The following is a 19,061-nucleotide window of genomic DNA, read 5'->3' on the forward strand; positions in this document are numbered from 1 at the left end:
AAGAATTAGAGCTAAAAGTGAAGGAAGAAAGCAGACCCCTGAAAAGAAACCCTCTTGGGAAGCAGGATATAGAATTTGCTTACCTTCCTCATTCTAAACAGAGGGAGGACAAATACATATCCTTAGGGATCATGACTATTCAACTTAGAGAAGAGTGCTGGCTGTGGACTGAAGACACTAGGAACTCAGCAAAGCCGTAGGCCCAGCCCAGGGTCATACTTGAGGGGGCTGAAGAAGACCCCTACAAAGGACTTCTAGTATCAGGGAATTCTGCTATATGTATATACTACATATATAAACCACTGTCACTGGTGAGAAAGTGGACAGGAGGGAAGTTTTATACTAAACTTTAAGTGTTTAGTTATACTAAACTAAAATGTGCATACTAAATAAACAATCTTAGTAACTGCTTTTGTTAGAAGCTAATTAAAGTCTGATGGCAAACAACAATAATGTAAGGGCTTGTGATAGAAGTAGCCACCCCGAAGGTTTTTCTTAGAACACTAAGAGCAAATGTCCTTGTGGCCTTCAAACTTTTGAGTACAAGTTAGAAGGAAGAGCCTCAGAGGGGACTTTACAGTAGTATATGTAATGTTGTCTCCCTAACAGAAATTCAGGCTCCTTGGGGCCACAGATTATTCTTTTTTCCATCCCAGTACCCATCAGGGCTTTGCACATATTAGGCACTTTTTAGTGCTTGATGATTGAGTGGCATAAAAAGTAAACATAGATATTTACTTTTAGGAAAGTTTGAAAATGTAAAAGTAGTTTTGTAATTCCTTAAAGGCAATCTAGTCCATCCTCCTTTACCTGCACATTTCTGACTCTAGCACGTCCATTTGCACTGTTTTTATAGATAAGGAAGAGAAACAAAGTTAAGTGATTTTGCCCATGATCACACAGCTAATAAGACCTGCAACTGGATTTGAACTCAGGTCTTCCTGTTAAATGAGTTGAAGAAGGAAATGGCAAACTATTCCATAGCTTCACCAAGAAAATGTCAAAGAAGGTAACAAAGAGACAGACATGACTGAAACAATGACTTCTTGACTCCAAGTCTAGTGCTTTATCCAATGCATTACTGAACTGCCCTATCAAAATAGATATGGATATATAAATATATACATTTATATAGATACATGATGATTCAGAAAACTAATAGATATGTTAATGGTTATAATGGCCCTAAAAATTATGTGATTCTTCACCCTCTATCACTAAAGGAGCAGAATTAAGTTACACAGGACTGAGCAGCATTTTCTCTTTTTCCTCTTTTTATGGACTGTCATAGTCAAGAAATTCATCAAGTGACAAATCCACTGATAATGAGCCTCTTCATATTTAACTAGGTTGACTGAAAAGCAGATAACCTATTGACATCTTCATTCCACATTCTAAAACACAGTGAGGACCATCTCCAAAAAGCAACAAAAAAACTTATGTTTAAAGATAAATTCCAAAATAATATTACAATTAAGTTGTTTTTCATGTTCTACCACTCCTAAAAAAGTTGTAAATTATTTTCAACAGACATTGAAGTACCATGAAAAAATTTCCAACAACCTAAAAAGTTATCAATATTATCAAGCAGAAAAATATTCTGGTGAAAATTATAACAAATTACAAAAGAAGTAACAAGTAGTAAATGTGAGGAAGATAATACATAGTTTAAGTATACAACTGTCATTACTATTATAATTGTAGTTGGTAAAAATACAGTTTGGAGAATATGTTTGCAGTCTTCTTGGCAAGCTTTAAAATCCAAAATGACAGCCAACTCTATTGATTCATTTTATTGTTTCAATTATATATTATAAGAAGTTAAAGCTAAGTGAAAATAATTAAAATATGTATTTAAAGAAAATGTCAAACTGGTGAATATGATAATTTTCCTCAATTGGAATCTCAAACACATACTCTCTGTGCCCCTTCAAATTCAGAGACTGAGATGATACAGGGAGAGTATGTCTTTGAGGTATTGTGAGAAATACTCTTCTTAATCTTTGCTCTTCCTAAATCTTTGAGGTAAATGTCTTTTTACAAAACTAATTTATATTATGTAGTGAAATGGAATGGGGGCTGGGCACTGATGCCAAAGAATGAAAGTTCTTGAGAGTTCAAGCTGAAAGCAGAGAAAAGCCCAAACCCCTGAAGAGTACCCTAAGATACATATTTACGGGACTAAAGTAATTATTACTGCTCATTCTAAAAGAAGACAAAACCACGCTACTACATAAGATATAAATGTATCCATACATATATGCTAACACAAAAGAATTATAATATAAAGAGCTCTCATGCAAGGTTTCTTCTCTAAATCCAACAAAGCCCCAAACCTATGGACATCATTATCATTAAACTCACCGGTTTTACGAGGTAGACAGCAAGCACCAGCACTGCCAGTCTGGCATTCACTAACTGTTATGACCCTGAGCAAGTTATATAACATCTGTCTGCTTCAGCACTTATCCAACAGGTGGTTGTGAAAATCAAATAAGATACAGATAGATACCAGGAGATACTTAATAAGTGGCTGTCCCTTTCCCCTCTTTCTCTCTTGCCCTCCTCTATGGCAATGACCCTGCCAGAACAGTCAAGTGGGAAGTGCTAACACAAAAAGTAAATCCAGGGGGAAAGAGCCTTCTGCTCTCCCCCTTTCCCTCCCCCTTCCTCAAAGCTTCATCCATTTTGGTGTAATTTGGACAGGGAGGAGTAGACCGCTTCAAGGCTGGAGCTACTCGGAGCCCAGGCCCTGCAGATGACAGATACCAAAAGATCCAAAGGAGTAGACTACATGATATAGCATGATATAATTTCTGGGGAGGCGGGTGATGCTGAACTGGAACTAGTTCATACAAAAGGTCTCAAAGAAGAAACGTGATCTCTCTCCTTTCTATTAGTTTACAGTAAAAGGACAATTCTCTGAGATTTGGAGGAATAGTAGTGGCCAAGGTAAAGTAGCGTCAACTCACCATGCCAGCACACGGTTTCAGGGCAAGCCTGAATGTTGGCTAGAATAAGAGTTGCAGCTAAATGTTTCAGTGGATAGTATTACTTGAATCAGGAAGACAAATCTTCCTGAATTCAAATTTGGCCTCAAAACACTTTCTAGCTTGTGTGATGCTGGGTAAGTCACTTAACCTGTTTGCCCATTTCCTCATCTTAAAATGAGCTGGAGAAGTAAATGACAAACCACTCCAGTTCTTTGCCAAAGTACTACCAAAAGGGATAACAAAAAGTTGGACATGACTGAAAAATGCCTGAACAACAAAAAGATTGAGTGTCAATTCGTTCCAGTTCTACACCTGAATTACCAGACAAGTGTGACATAAAATACCAATTGCTTTCATTTTATTTTAAATATCTTTCTAAACCATTTTTTCTATGCCCCAAGGAGTCTTAAAATTAAGCATTACTAAAATAACAACTTGATATACCAATGGATTTCAAAGTACTGTTTTGTCTTCTTTTAAACAATAGTAGGCTCAGATTACCTGATAATCAACTGGCCCAGGAAGTCCATAGTGTTCTTCTCTAATAAATTGGCATTTTCGAGGAGTAGAAGATCCAAATGCACTTTTCTTTGTTCCCTCCACATAAGAACTTTTCACAGGATCAAATGAAATATTTTTTGAAATATCATAACACCCAGGACCTAGAAACACATTCCAAATTTTTAAGCTATAACATGTTTTAATTGCTGTTTTAGAAATGAATAATGATATGAAAAGTTTATTGGGGGAAAAAAATCTGCGGATATATTTAAATAAATGATAATTTATTCAATTAGAAATACTGCATATCTTTTAAGCACATACAGCTACACATGCCTTTTCAATAACAGTAATCATTTCTGTATATAATTATGAGTTAGTCAGAAATAAGTTATTTTGTGAAATATCCTTGTAGCCCTGGAATTCAAATTTCAAAAGTTCCCTGTATCCCAAGGACCTCTTTCTCTGATCAGACAATTCCTTCCAGAACAACCATTTAATGGGGCCACCCAGGCCACTTTCCTTTAAACTCTTCTCCATGGCCCAGAGAATAGCTACCACCAAAAGTTAATATTATCAAAATGAAAATATGATATTAATTACCTATCAAATTTAGAATAATTCAATCTAATCAATAAATTCAACACTTCTTCAAATACAATGAATTGTGGCTATAACTTCTATTTAACTTTTACCATGTAACTTTGGCATATCTTTTATTTGTCAAATAACGGTGATGTTTTCTTTTCTACCTTGTTCTTGATTATGAAGAATTGGGTTTAACAAACTTGATCAATTTAAAAGTTGCAATGCTATTTTATTAAGGAAAATATTATTAAGGAATTATGATATGCCATACTATTTATCTTTGAGCTAAGAGGCTCACTCATATAAGACAAGAAAATAAGTATATCATTATGTCATTCCTAAAACAAATTAGTAAAGTTCAAATAATATGCCATAAAATAATTATATAACATTTTATCATTTACAACACGTTTTATGTTGCTTTTCTCACTTGAACCTTATGACAGGCATGTAATGCAGATACCGAAGTTATTTACAAATGAAGAAACTAAGAATCAGAAAGGTTAAGTAATTTTCCAAAAATCACAAGGCTGTAAAATGGCACTATTGTTAGGACTTGGATAGTTTGACAAGCTGCTTCCTAGCTTCACTCTACCATCTTGGCTCCACCCCCAGAATTCACTGAAATATTTTTTAATTAAAATTTAATTCAAATATCAAAGACAAAAATGATATTCTCAAGAATTTTTCAATTTTCTATTGCATCTGATGAAAATATACAAGAGGTTTCCTAACTGACTCATATTCAATATAGAGTAAATATGAAACTCAACTTCCTTCAAATGTAGTCTTCTCAGATTACTCAGGAACATAAATACAATACTAACATTTAGCTGAAACATACTAGCAGAGACTATGGGGACAGAATCAACGTGACAAAGTAAAGAAAATAGTTGGCTGAGCTCTACCAACTTCTTCCTCCAAACAACTTTTAAATAATTCCTCAACTCAAATTCTTGAATGGGAGAGCCAATAAAAGGTCAAAGTGAGAATTTCTTCAAATCCAAGACAACTTAGAAGTTCAGAGAGATAGATCTGAGACATGAGATTGAAAGTTTGTGTGGCGCTCACATTGATGAAACACCAATGGAGACACTAGGTGATAACAAAACCAGCAGCAGTTTCAGGAACTCCCAAGCCAAAGACAATCACACTCCCTTGGAAGTGCTGAAAACTTGCAAGCCATGAGAACTAGGCTCTAAAAAACAATATTGCAAAAAAGACTGAAGCTTGAGAGACTTACCATCTACACCCCATGCAGCAAACATAATCTAACACTAAAATAAAGTTTCAAATCATAAAACAGGATAGAAAAATGAGTAGAAAAAAAAGAACCTGAGCATAAAAAGCCACTATGGTTATAGGAAAGATCAAGACATACTCAGAAGAATACAGTGAAGTAAAAACAGCTACAAGCAAAGCCTCAGGGGGGAAAAAAGTAAATTAAATACAAGCTCAATAAGAATTCCTAAAAGGGTTTTTTTTTAATCAAGGAATTTAAAATGTAAGGAATTGTTTTCTTCAGTCAATTTATATTGTATATGTATAGGAAAAATTTGGCAGAGAAATAAAATCAAAAGAATAAAATACAAATTACATTTACAGATTAAATAAGAAATTAAAGTCAAAAACATTTATAAATTAAATTTTAAAAATCAACAGCTTGATAAAAAGGAAACTACATCTTCCTTTTAAAAAAAACCATAGACAATGAAGTAATATCAATACTAAAGTATATGCCAAATGGTATAGCATTCAGTTCTTTTAAAAAAGAAATAGACAGCAAAAGTACCTTACTGGGAGACCTCAATTTTCTCCTCTCAGATAAATCTAACAACAAAATGAAAAAGAGATCAAGGAGATGAATAGAATCTTTAAAAAGTTAGATATAATAAATCTTTGGAGAAAATTTAATGGAAATAGAAAAGAGTATGTACCATTTTCTCAGCTATAGATAGCACCTTTACAAAAACTGACCACATATTAGGGCATAAAAACCTCACAACAAAATGATGAAATGCAGAAATATTAAGTACATCCTTTTCATACCAAATGCAATAAAAATTACATTTAATAAAAGATTATAGAAGCATAGTTTAAAAGTTAATTGGGAATTAAATAATCTAACTTAAAGAATGAGTGGGTCAAAGAATAAATTACAGAAATAATCAATCATTTCATTAAATAGAATGACAACAATGAGACAACAGTCCAGAATTGGTAAAATGAGCTAAAGCGATATTTAGAGGAAATTTTCTATCTCCGAATGTATAAATCAATAAAAGAGCAGATCAATGGACTGGGCATTCAACTAGAAAAGAAAAACAATAGAATCAGAGCAAATTTCAAATCTCCATTTAAATATAAAATTAGAAATACCGAAGAATCAAAGAAAAGATTAATAAGATAGAAATAAAAACTACTGAACTAATAAAAAACTAGAAATTAGTTTTATGACAAAATAGTAACATAGATAAAGCACTGATTAATTTGACTTAATAAAATAATAAAACCAAATTATTAGTAATAGAAATTAAAAGGATGAATGTACCACCAATGAAAGTGAAACCAAAGGAATTATGAGTTATTTTGTCCAATTTTATGTCAATAAAATTGACAATCTAAGTAAAGTGGACAAATATTTACAGAAATATAAATTGCCTAGACTAACATAAAAGGAAATAGAATACTTAAATAATTCTATTTTAGAAAAAGAATTGAGGGACAGCAAGGTGGAGCAGTGGATAGAGCCTCAGCACTGGAATCAGAAGGGCCTGAGTTCAAATCTGGGTCTCAGACACTTAATACTTCAAAGCTGTGTGACTCTGGATAAGTCAATTGCCTAGGAAGGAAGGAAGGAAGGAAGGAAGGAAGGAAGGAAGGAAGGAAGGAAGGAAGGAAGGAAAGAAATTGAACAAGTCATCAATAAACTCCCTAAGAAAAAAAAATCCCTAGAACTAAATGGATTCATAAGTGAATTCTATCAAGTAGTATCTATCTAAAATCAAGAGAAAAGCATTTTCTGTGAAGGGGATAAACTTGAAGCCTTCCTAAAAAATCCTGGGTGAAGCAAGGATGCTCATTATTACTACAATTTATCACTCTTTGAAGATAATATGATGGAATACTTAGAGAATCCTACATGATCAACTAAAAAAGTAATTGAAACAATTAACAACTTCAGCAAAGTTGAAGAATATAAAATAAACCTGTATAAATCATCAGCATTTTTACATATTACTAACAAAATCCATAGAGTAGCAAGAGATAGAAAGAGAAATTCCAATTCTTCTCTGGCTTGCCAAACCCAGACTATAGAAGCTTTTATCAACTAAGCTGACCTGTTGTTGACACTTGCTGCTGCTGCAACTACTAAGAGTCGGCTGGGCTGGTGGTACTAATGTTCCTGTTGCCACTGCTACTATTAATGATAATAATGATGACAATTATTAATGATGATGATGACAATGATGATGATGATTGTAGAGGGTCTGAATTCTGGAAAGGTGTACTTGGAATCAAGGACAGCAGGGTGCTTATAGTTAAGCACCTACTCAGTGTGATTGATGGGATAATGGTTCTCTAGTTAAACATATATATAATGATGTAATCACTATAGCTGGCATATATTTACTATGATATGGTGATATAATGATTGGAGTTGACACACGCTCTGATGATGATGATGAGGAGGAGGAGGAGGAGGAAGAGGAGGAGGAGGGGGATGGACTGCTAGTGGTGATGGATCTTCTTTCCAGCTAGTTTTCCTTTGCCATTGATTGTCTCAACTCTTCTTTATTTCAGATGATTTAGAGGAAGCACCTTTTTTTTACCTCTTCCCAAACTCAAAAGGGCAGGAAATATACATCACACTATTCACAGCTCACATTAAATCAGTTCTGAGTCTGGGTATATATACATGAATTCCTTCTATAGGTCCTTCAACCTTTAATAATGACTATAAAAACAAGCATTCTGCCATTTAATTATCTTTTGATAAACCTCAAGGAGGCACCAAAATATTGCTGAGTACAAAGATTATAAGCAGTTGGCTTAAGTTAGCTTTCCTGCCTTTAATATAAATCCCTATCCCTCTTTAAAAGACAAGGAAAAAGAAGAGAAATAAAGAGAAGAAAAAGAAAAAAGGAAGAAGAAAGGAAGAAATTATGTGATTCTGATTTATCTTGAGATCTGAATTATGGCATAACTATCAAGCTGTGGTGGCTAAGTAGCACAGTGGCTAGAGTACTAGCTTGAATCAGAAAGACTCATCTTTCTGAATTTAAATTCAGCCTCAAATATGTAATAGTTGTATGTCCCTAAACAAGTCACTGAACCCTGTTTGCCTCAGTTCTTCAACTGTAAAATGATCTGGAAAAGGAAATGGCAAACCATTTCAGTATCTTTTTCAAGAACACTCCAAATGGGGTTCCATAGAGTCAGAAACAACTGAAAAGCAATTGAAAAACAAAAACAAAAAATCTAAAGATGGGGTTTTCCATTTGTCTCCTCTAGGAATATATTTCAAACCATGGTAGAACATCAAGATAAATAGCTCTACTCAGCTGGCATCCAGAAAGGATCCTAATGGAAATACATAAATTTTTATTAGATCTTCACCATCAGAAATAGTCTCCTTAAGCAGGGAATTGTAGAACTAGAAAAAATTATCTGTGGCTAGAGCAATATCCTATTGCCCTGTCCTTTATTAAGCTAATTTTTTCTTAAAAGGCACTGAAAGCATCCTCAAATTTTGATAGGCTCAGGAGACAAAGGCTCAGGTCATTGATGCTGCTTCCTGATGCTTGACCAGCAGACCCTGAGACCGGCAGACACTGATGGGCAAAAAGAGGTAGTCTTAGCAGCACTGAGGTAATGTCCTTATTGAGCTTATTGTTTGTATGCTTCTTGCTAGTATTACTAAGTAAATATTAGTATGTTAACTTTCTGATCTTCTATAAGAGCTTTCTTTTGTTCTGATATATAACTTAAGATAATAGGGTAGTCTAATTAGCCATGGCCTACATCTAGTCATGAAGGATTGGAACAAAATCACTTCCTTAAAGAGGCAGAGACAATGTAGAGGAAAATGAGCTCCAAGTGGCCTCTATTTCGGATTAGTGTTCTATTGATGCTTTTGTCAATGAGGGTTCCTTACTAGGAACCCTATCACTCCTAGGTAAGTGAAGAATAAAATGTTGGTAGCCATTCAGCAACAAGAGACAGAAATACATTGTATGCCTTTAAGGACAATACTGTGAAGAAAACTGCAATAAACTATCCTTTGCTGAATTTGTATAAACCTGTGCTTATATTTTACCACTATATATTCAGTGGAATTAAAAAACTATGCTCAACTTACTACCTGGGGACTTTTAAATAAGCTTTTTAGAGCCATTAAAAACTGTACAATTTGGACCTTGTGGTGATCCTTTGGTATAAGGGACTGGGAAAATTCTTGAAAGGAAAGTCTTTGATCCTGATCCTAGGAGCTCAGAGATACTTCTAGAATTGAGGACATAGGTAAGTGTGCCCCCACAATAGGACTTAGGAAAGTTTTAAAAGAAAGAATCTCAATTGTGAAATTCAGCTCTTTTTCTCTCTAGTACTCCCAAGGAAAGATTATGCTGTTTTCAAGAATGAGGTGATTCCAATTCCAATAGACTTGTGACTATGGACTATGCAGTTCGAGCTCCTCAATCTTGAAAATATGAACTGCCTACAAATGGTGAATAAATCACATCATATACTGTCATAGAGGAAAATATATGTCTTTCTCTAAACATAGGTAAGTGATTGGAATTGGATAAGATTAACCTGCTTTGAGTGTTCAAGACAAGAGGAGCTTCTAGATATCTCACATCAAGGCTGAGTAATAGCTGGATAATTTCGTGGCATTTGAGAAGATGACCATTCACAAATGAAGAACATTTCTGAACTTATCAACTGCCAGGCAATGTGCAAAGCTGATACAAGGGGTAGCAATGCCCAGTCTTCAGCATGGAGGGGCCTTGCCAGGCCTCAGCATGGGAAGCAACACTTAAGCCTCAGAAGAGCAGAGAGAAGTAAAAGAGTCCTGCCCCACAACCCCTGAGGCAGACCATGGAAAATGGGCAGAGGTATGGACTGTGAGATACGCAAGTGGAGGGTTGCCCTCTGCTTGCCAAATCTGGGATTCACTGACCCCCATACTACTACTATTACAATACCTAGTGGTCACTGAACAAGTTCCCCCTGGGGAGGGCTTAGAGGAGCAAGTGGAAATATCAGGGAGAGGGGGCTGGCTTTCTTGAAGCAGTGAAAAGGCAATAGCACCTTACCAATCCCTATGTAAAGAAGGAAATACCTCAGAAGAGGTTCCTAAAGGGCTAAATTTCAACATACTTCTCTTGCCTTCCATTCCTAAAGAACTTCTAGGTAGGAAGGGGTGCTAAGGCTATTAAGGATCATTTAACGAATAAGAGCACAGGGAAACTCTCCATACCAACTGCAGAACTGGGATGAATAAATGTAAGAGAAATAAAATTAAGTTGCTTTACTACTAATGATGCTAATGAGGATTGGCGACTATCTAGCAGGTATTCTTGTCTTTGCTGCAGCCCTGAAATCATTGTCAATCTCTAGCTCCTTCTACTGGTTAATTCTTTACATCAGAGGCTCACTATGAACAGCAAAGATTGATATCATTCACCACATGGAAAATACCAATGAGATCTAAGATTTGGTCTATTCTTACTTTTGTCATATTTATTCCATCAGAGGAATTTCATTGCTTGCTGTCTTATATTTTATTGGCTAATCTGGTTTAATTTTTCTTCTTCCAGTTCTCCCTATGCCACATTTCTTACACCTACAAATTCAGGATTTTCCACTTATAGCCCTACAGTCACTTTAGTGACAGAAGCCATTCCAGAATGTTCCGTCAAGAACTTGCCATCAAGGCACTGACCAACACCTAAAACCCTATATCAAGATAAGGTCAAAATAGATTTATTATTTAAACATAAAGGATGATACTATAATAAAATTAGGAGGACAAAGGATAGTCTACCTGACAGATTTGTGAAGGGAAGAATGTATGGCCAAAGAAAAACTACACAACATTATGAAATTCAAAATGGATAATTTTGATTATATTAAATTAAAAAGGTTTTATAAAGCAAAACCAATGCAGCCAAAATTAGAAATGAAGAAGATAATTGGGAAAAAATTACATTCAATGGCTTTGATAAAGATCTCATTTTTAAAATATATAGAAAATTGACTCAAATTTATAAGAATTCAAGACATTCTTCAACTGATAAATGGTCAAATGATATGACAAAGTTTTCAGATGAAGAAATTAAAGCCATTTCTAGTCATAAGAAAAAATGCTCTAAATCAGTAATGATTATTAGAGAAATGAAAATTAAGACCAACTCTGAGATATTACTAGATTGACAAAGGTGACAGGAAAAGATAATGATAATATTGGAAGGGATGTGGGAAAAGTGTGACACTAATACATTGTTTGTGGAGTTGTAAACTGATCCAACCGCTATGGAGAGCAATTTGGAACTATGTCAAAAGGGCTATTGAACTGTGCATACCCTTTGATGTAGCAATCTCACTATTGGGTCTGAAATCCAAAGAGATCATAAAAAAGGGAAAAGTACACACATGTGCAAAAGTGTTTCTAGCAGTCTTTTTTATAGTGTCATGTCCATGACATGTAGTGAATGCCTATGAGTTGGAGAATAGCTGAATAAGTTATGTATATAAATGTGATAGAATATTATTGTTCTATAAGATCTGACCAGCAGGATTATTTCAGAAAGACCTGGAGAAACTTATATGAATTGATGCTAAGTGAAGTGAGTGGAACACAGCAACAAGATTATGTGATGATCAACTCTAATGGATTTGGTTTTCAAGAATGAGGTTATTCCAATTTCAATAGACTTGTGATAAGAGTCATCTGCATCCAGAAAGACAATCATGGAGACTAAACGTGGATTACAACATAGTGTTTTCACCTTTTTGCTGTTACTTGTTTGCTTGTTTCTTTTTTTCTTTCTCATTTTCCCCCTTTTTCCTGTCTTTTCTTGTGCAGCATGACAAATATGGAAATATGTTTAAAAGAATTGCACATGTTTAACCTATATTGGATTATTTGCTGTATAGGGAAGGGAGAAAAAGGGAGGAAGAAAATATGTAGAACACAAGGTTTTGCAAGGGTGAATGTTGAAAACTATCTTTGCATGTATTTTGAAAATAAAAAGCTATTTAATTTTTTAATTGCTATACAGGATTGATATAAGTAAAACCAATATCCTAAGGCATTGTTCTCTGCAGATTATATTAATTTTTAATTAAAAGGCACTGAAACTATCCTTGGGATAAAATTGGATCACCAGACTAAGGTTTAGACCATTGATATCACTATCTGATCAACTGTATATAAAAAATCCAGGGAAAACTTTAGCTGCTCCCAGATATTTGACTGGAAGACCATAATGTGCAACACAAAGGAAGGGAAGCTTTGTTCAGATAAATCTTTGTGGAAAACTCAATAAATATCTTTGTTAAATATCCCTTCCTTACTAAGACTACAAGAACATCCTTTTGTTAACTTTTCATATCTTCTATAAGCATTTCATCTTATTCCATTGTTGAACTTAAGGTATTACACTGGCCTATTCAGCTTTAACCTACAACAAAATCCAATTAATATGTGTGTATATTTATAGTCAAAAAGCTTCTAGAGCAGATGGTTTTATATGTCAGATGGAGTCATACATTAGGTGTTTAATTGCTTATTTGTCTATTTCTCACAAAGGAAAGTTCAAGACAAAAGTAGGACAAGAGAGTTATTTATCCTTATCTAAAAATGACTATGATATAAAGACAAAAGCTACAAATAAAAAATTTTTAAAGAAGTGTATGATAGATGTCAACCTCAAACTTACTTCTAATACAAAATCTTTACTTGAAAGTACAAATTAGGGACAACTAGGTGGGACAGTCCTGAAGTCAGGAGGACCTGAGTTTAAATCTGGTCTCAGACATTTCAGAAAAAAGAATGTACCTTCACTTATATCACAATAATATATCTGAAGAAAATGATAAAAAAAAAATATATATATATATATATATATAAACACTAAGTTGTTGAATTTTTAGGAGTTCCCTTTTTTTCACTCTTAGCCATTTAGCAGGTAGATGACATAGGGGATAAAATGCTGGACTTACAGTGATAAAAGAAGTGAGTTGAAATCTGACCTCAGATACCATTTTATTGTGTAACCCTTCATTTGACAACTGGGTATAACAATAGCACCTACCTCATGGAGTTGTTGGGAGGATAAAATGATGTAATATTTGTAAAGTGCTTTGCCAACTTGAAAACTAATAAAAATACTATTATATTGTTATCTTTACTAATTTAACAAAAAGAACAAAGCTTTTGAACAATAAAATAATATCCATAATTTTTGCTACATTTTTAAAAAATCCCAACTTGTAGAATTAACATTTAAATTTATATGGTATCTACATGTAAATAATACATAGTTATGTAAAACTGAATCAACTGCTAACCTGGTGTATCCTCTATATTGGAATCCTGTGTGAAGCGAACAGAAGTTCGACCAAAAGGGGTGTTTTTTTGTCCTGGTAATTTTTTCAAGGTCTCAAGAGCTGTTCGATGATCATTATATGTGCCAGGAGCTGGAGTGACTGCTTTCACAGGTATAAATCTCTGGTAAATCATAGAAGAAAATGTGCCAATTATAGGTTATACTATATATAGATAATTTATGGGTAGAATAGTGGCTTTCTTAATATAATACCTATTATTGTTAAATAATCCTTTACTTATCTCTCAAAAAGTTAAGAAAGTACATTAATATTAATATCTTGTGTCTATTAATCATTGTTATTGTTAAATAATATTATTGTTAAATAATCCTTTACTTATCTCTCAAAAAGTTAAGAAAGTACGTTAATATTAATATCTTGTGTCTATTAATCAAAAATCAATATTAATAACATATATTACTGTTAGTATATAATGTTACCAAAAGATAGTAGCATTATCTATATAGTAACAGTAATATATGTTTTACAAATATAAGAAAATTTAAAGCAGTAACTGTGTGTTTCTAGAACATCACAGTAATAATTACATTTAAATACCATTTATAATATCAATAAACTGAAAAAGGAATACATATTCTCTGTAACATCAGCTAACTTAGATATAAACAATCCAAATCTCTCTGACAAAGTGCTTTGACAATTCACTTACTTCATAAATCACCTTTAGTAACCTGAGTATTATACATCTTCCCATGCTTCTCTATATTCTTCATATTTATTGTATCTTACCATGTAATAAAATTCCATGGTAGTCACCAATTTATATTAACTGTATCTTCTAGAAAAAAATGGCAGAATTGACTGATCCTGGCTCAAAAACTGAAAGGGAAGAAGTGCCATATTCAATGATAAAGTGAAATGAAGTATGGTTGGAATCTTCCAGAAAAAGTATGTCAGGAGGAGCATTAAATAATCAGACTCACATGATTGCAGAGCAGAATAACCAGAAATGAAAGTGTTAAAATCCTTAAAGCATGGTTTCTGGTATAAACTCATAGGAATCTCTTAAAACTCCAACTATACCAGCTGACTCCTGGTCAATGAATGAAATACCAGTTGTTACAAAACTCAGGTTTTCTCAGATCTTTTTCTGGAGATATGAATGACTAAAATTATCATTCATCAACCTCTTATAACTCAGGCCCCATTCTAATGAAACTTTTTCATTCTAATGAAATCTTTTTGAACTTTGATAAATTATAATATGTTTGTTAAAGCTTCTGCTTTAACAAAATTAAAAGTACAGAGGTAAAGCTCTTGAATAGTAGAACCAGTATTGGTAAAAGTCTTCCATCTCACCTTACATCACCTCATCCTATTTTTTGCACCTAGTTTCCCTAGGACATGACCCTAGTAAGCATTTGGTTCTCAAAAACAAAGAGGTAAGGTAACAAAGAGAAATTTCCACCTTAGCTCAATCCTTTTGGTTTGGATGCTTCGATAATATTATTTTATTCCTTATAATTGTTCCATGTCCATCTATATTTCAGAGAGATAATTCTTCGTTGGATATTTTAGAGAAATCACCAATAAGGATCCTCTTCAGGTGTTGAACTAGTATCTTCTCCAACATGCTTCCAGTATCTCTCTTCAGTATCATCTTCAGAAAGCACAGTGACTCTATTTTGAAAGATCTTCATACTAAGATATTAGAATGATTCTATGCTTTCCAATTGTGGTACATGCCCTTTAGGCAGCTAAATATTGCTTCACTTTTTTATAGTGCCTATAAAATTCAGAAAATTTTAGGGAGGGGGGAAATCTTTATCATCTGAAGCAGATCAGACAGACCTTGTGATCCTTACAAAAATTACATGAGGTATATATGAACATCCAGAGGTATATACTATAAACAATATGGCATATAAATACTTTACAAACTTTGAAATGCTACATAAGTATTATGTTAATATTATTAAAATATCATAATATGGAGTCACGATTTACACATAAAAGTGATACTGTAAACATATTAGTAGAGCAAGTTATAGCATACTTGTCAGATCTGTGCAGAAGGGAAGGATTTATGACCAAAAAAGAACTACAGAACATTATGAAATGCCAAATGGATAATTTTCATTATATCAAATTTAAAAAGTTTTTGCACAAATAAAACCAATGCAGCCAAGATTAGAAGGCAAGCAGAAAGCTTAGGGAAATAGCTGTAGCTAATTTTTTTTTCTGAAAAAAGGCCTCTTTCTAAAATATATAAAGAACTGAGTTAAATTTATAGGAATACCAGTAATTCCCCAATTGACAAATAGACAATTTTCAGATGAAGAAATTAAAATCATTCACACTCATATGAAAAAAATGTTCTAAATCACTACTAATTAGAGAAATGCAAATTAAAACAACTCTGAGGTACCACTTCATACCTCTCAGATTGTCAAAGATAACAAGAAAAGATAATGATAAATGTTGAAGATGACGTAGGAAAACTTTTGGTACTTGTGGTAAAAATAAAATAAAATAAAATAAATAAGAAAATGAAAAATATTCAGCCAGACTGGATAGCAATTTGGAACTATGACCAAATAACCTAAATATGATCATAAATTTGCTCTCTTGTCCACTGTGCATATCTTTTGATCCAGCAATTTCAAAACTGGGTCTATATGCCAAAAAGATCATAAAAGAGGGAAAAGGATCCGCATGTGCTAAAATATTTGTAGTAAATTTTTATGTTGTCGCAAGGAATTAGAAATTGAGTAGATGCCTATCAAATGGGGAAGGGTTGAATAAGATATGGTATAGGAATGTAATAGAATATTATTGTTCTATAAGAAATGATAAGTGGAGAGGGTGGAGCCAAGATGGAGGAGAAGATACACATGACTCTGTAAGCTCCCTTCTTCCCTCATTACCAATTAGTTAAATCAGCCTCAAAAATAGCGCTGGACTGATAGAAACCACAAGGACTGGAAGCATGACTTACCAGCTGAAGAGAATCTGGAGTTTCAACAGAAAAGGTCGGTTCCCAGGGGAGGAAGAAGAAAGGCCAGCACAGACGGCTGGGTGCTAGTAAACTGTGCTGATCACGCTGGGAAGGGCTCTGGGATCAGAGAAGCCACTGAGATAGAGGAATCTGGCCCAGGCTTTTAGCTCTTCTCTGCTTATAAAACAGCAGTTCAGAAGAGAAATCAAGCCACTTTAAAATTTAAAGCCAGAGACTGGATCTTCCCCGATCCTGGGGGTGACTCAGCAGATCTCCGCACTGTGGGTGTGGCCGACTTAGGCTGTCCTGGCTTTCACCTGGGGGTAGTTAAGGGATTGAAAAGTGGGCGGGGTGGTACCTCATAGTGCCTGGCTCAGCTGGAGGCTGTGGAACTCAGCCCTGGGAAGTCCCAGAGAAGCGGAACCTTTGAACTAAGGACCCTGGTTTCTGGCAGACACTTCCAGTTTAAGCGCAGGAGCTTTTCACGTCACCTGCTGCTGACATCCACACCCCACCAGGACGCATAGGCTCGGCTTTGTGTCGCCTTTACTGTTCGGTCTTAAACCTCAGGAAAGCCGCTAGGACACACAGCGCCCTCACAGCGCAGTCCTGCTAATCACCTGTGAGGCACTTCCAGGGAGCTCCCAGAGCTCACTCTTAGCTCAGGCGCAGGAGCCGCTGCATCCATCCAGTCTGGGAGGAAGCTGGTAAAGAAATAAATAAATAATTTCCTACCCCAGGGACACACCCCAAAAGATTTTTTAAGTATGAGTAAAAAGCAAAAAAGAACCATAGATTCTTTCTACACAGAGAAAGAGCAGGTATCCAACCCCAAGGAAGTTAACAGCAGAGAGTCAGCAGATAACACTCTAAAGGGGAACGATTCCTGCCCCCCATCACATAACTCTCTCCTTGAAGAGACTATTAAAAAATTAAGAGAGTTTGAAGAAAAATGGGGAAAGGAAAGGGAAGCTATGATAGAGAATAACAACGTTCTGAAATTGGAGTTGGAAAAAATAAAGAATTCACAGGAGATGCAGGGAAACAAAATAAGTGAATTAGAAAAGAAGATTAAAAATCACAGGAAAGTAGGATTTCTGAATTGGAAAAGATAAAAAAAAGTCTCAAGAAAATAGGATTTCTGAATTGGAAAAAGAAAATAATTCTCAAAAAAATTAGGGAAATGGAAAAAAATTCAATAGAGCAAAATAATTCATTTTAAAAATCAATTGGGCATTTACAAAAAGAACTAAAAACTGTGAATGAAGAAAATAACTCCTTAAAAATCAGGACGGAACAAATAGAAATGAATGATTCATTGAGAACCCAAGAATCAGTCAAACAAAACAAAAAAAAATGAAAAGCTGGAGAATAACATCCAATACTTACTGGGAAAATCTATAGACCTGGAAAATAGATCTAGGAGAGATAATCTGCGGATCATTGGACTTCCTGAAAACTATGACCAAAAAAAGAGCCTAGATTCTATTTTACAGGAAATCCTCAAAGAGAACTGTCCAGAGATAATAGAAACAGAAGGGAAAATAGGTGTCGAAAGAATTCATCGAACTCCTTCTGAAATAGACCCTAAAAAAAGAACACCATGGAATATTGTGGCTAAGCTGCAGAATTACCACACAAAGGAGAAAATCCTGCAAGCAGCTAGAAAAAAACAATTTAAATACCAAGGAAATTTTATATCTTTAGAGGCTTATTTGAACAAAATAGAGAAAGATAAGATTAACGAATTGGGCCTGCAACTTAAAAAGCTAGAAAAAGACCAAATTAAAAACCCCCAACCAAAAATTAAACTTGAAATACAAAAATTAAAAGGAGAAATCAATAATACTGAAAGTAAAAAAACTATTGAAAACTATTGAATTAATAAATAAAACCAAGAGTTGGTTTTATGAAAAAGCCAATAAAATAGATAAACCTTTGGTAAATTTGATCAGAAAAAAGAAAGAGGAAAATCAAATTGTAAGTCTTACAAATGAAAAGGTGGATCTTTCCACCAATGAAGAGGAAATTAGAGAAATAAAAAGGAGTTACTTTGCCCAACTTTATGCCAGTAAATTTGATAACTTAAGTGAAATGGATGACTTCCTCCAAAAATATAGGCTTCCTAGATTAACAGAGGAGAAAATAAATGGCTTAAATAGTCTCATTTCAGAAAAAGAAATAGAACAATCTATTAATCAACTCCCCAGGAAAAAATCCCCAGGACCAGATTACATGTGAATTCTACCAAACATTTAAAGAACAATTAGCCCCAATGCTATATAAACTATTTGAAAAAATAGGGGATGAAGAGGTCCTACCAAACTCCTTTTATGACACAGACATAGTACTGATACCTAAACCAGGTCGATCGAAAACTGAGAAAGAAAATTATAGACCAA

At 34.2% G+C, this 19,061-nt stretch overlaps 1 protein-coding gene across 4 annotated transcripts in view; it reads right to left on the bottom strand.

Annotated features, from left to right (window-relative positions):
- Nucleotides 1-19,061, bottom strand: part of STPG2 (sperm tail PG-rich repeat containing 2) — a 608,618-nt gene that overhangs the window by 468,064 nt on the left and 121,493 nt on the right. For 3 of the 4 annotated variants that reach the window (XM_074273233.1, XM_074273232.1, XM_074273234.1), the window contains exons 8-9: nt 13,662-13,821; nt 3,495-3,655 (exon numbers count right to left, since the gene is read on the bottom strand). The exons of the other annotated variant lie outside the window; for it this stretch is intronic. In XM_074273233.1, the coding sequence (XP_074129334.1) occupies nt 3,495-3,655; nt 13,662-13,821 (321 nt within the window). The remainder of the gene's footprint in view (nt 1-3,494; nt 3,656-13,661; nt 13,822-19,061) is intronic. 4 annotated transcript variants of the gene reach the window in all.

The sequence above is a fragment of the Sminthopsis crassicaudata genome, chromosome 6 (assembly GCF_048593235.1).
Source record: "Sminthopsis crassicaudata isolate SCR6 chromosome 6, ASM4859323v1, whole genome shotgun sequence".
Classification (NCBI taxonomy): domain Eukaryota; kingdom Metazoa; phylum Chordata; class Mammalia; order Dasyuromorphia; family Dasyuridae; genus Sminthopsis; species Sminthopsis crassicaudata.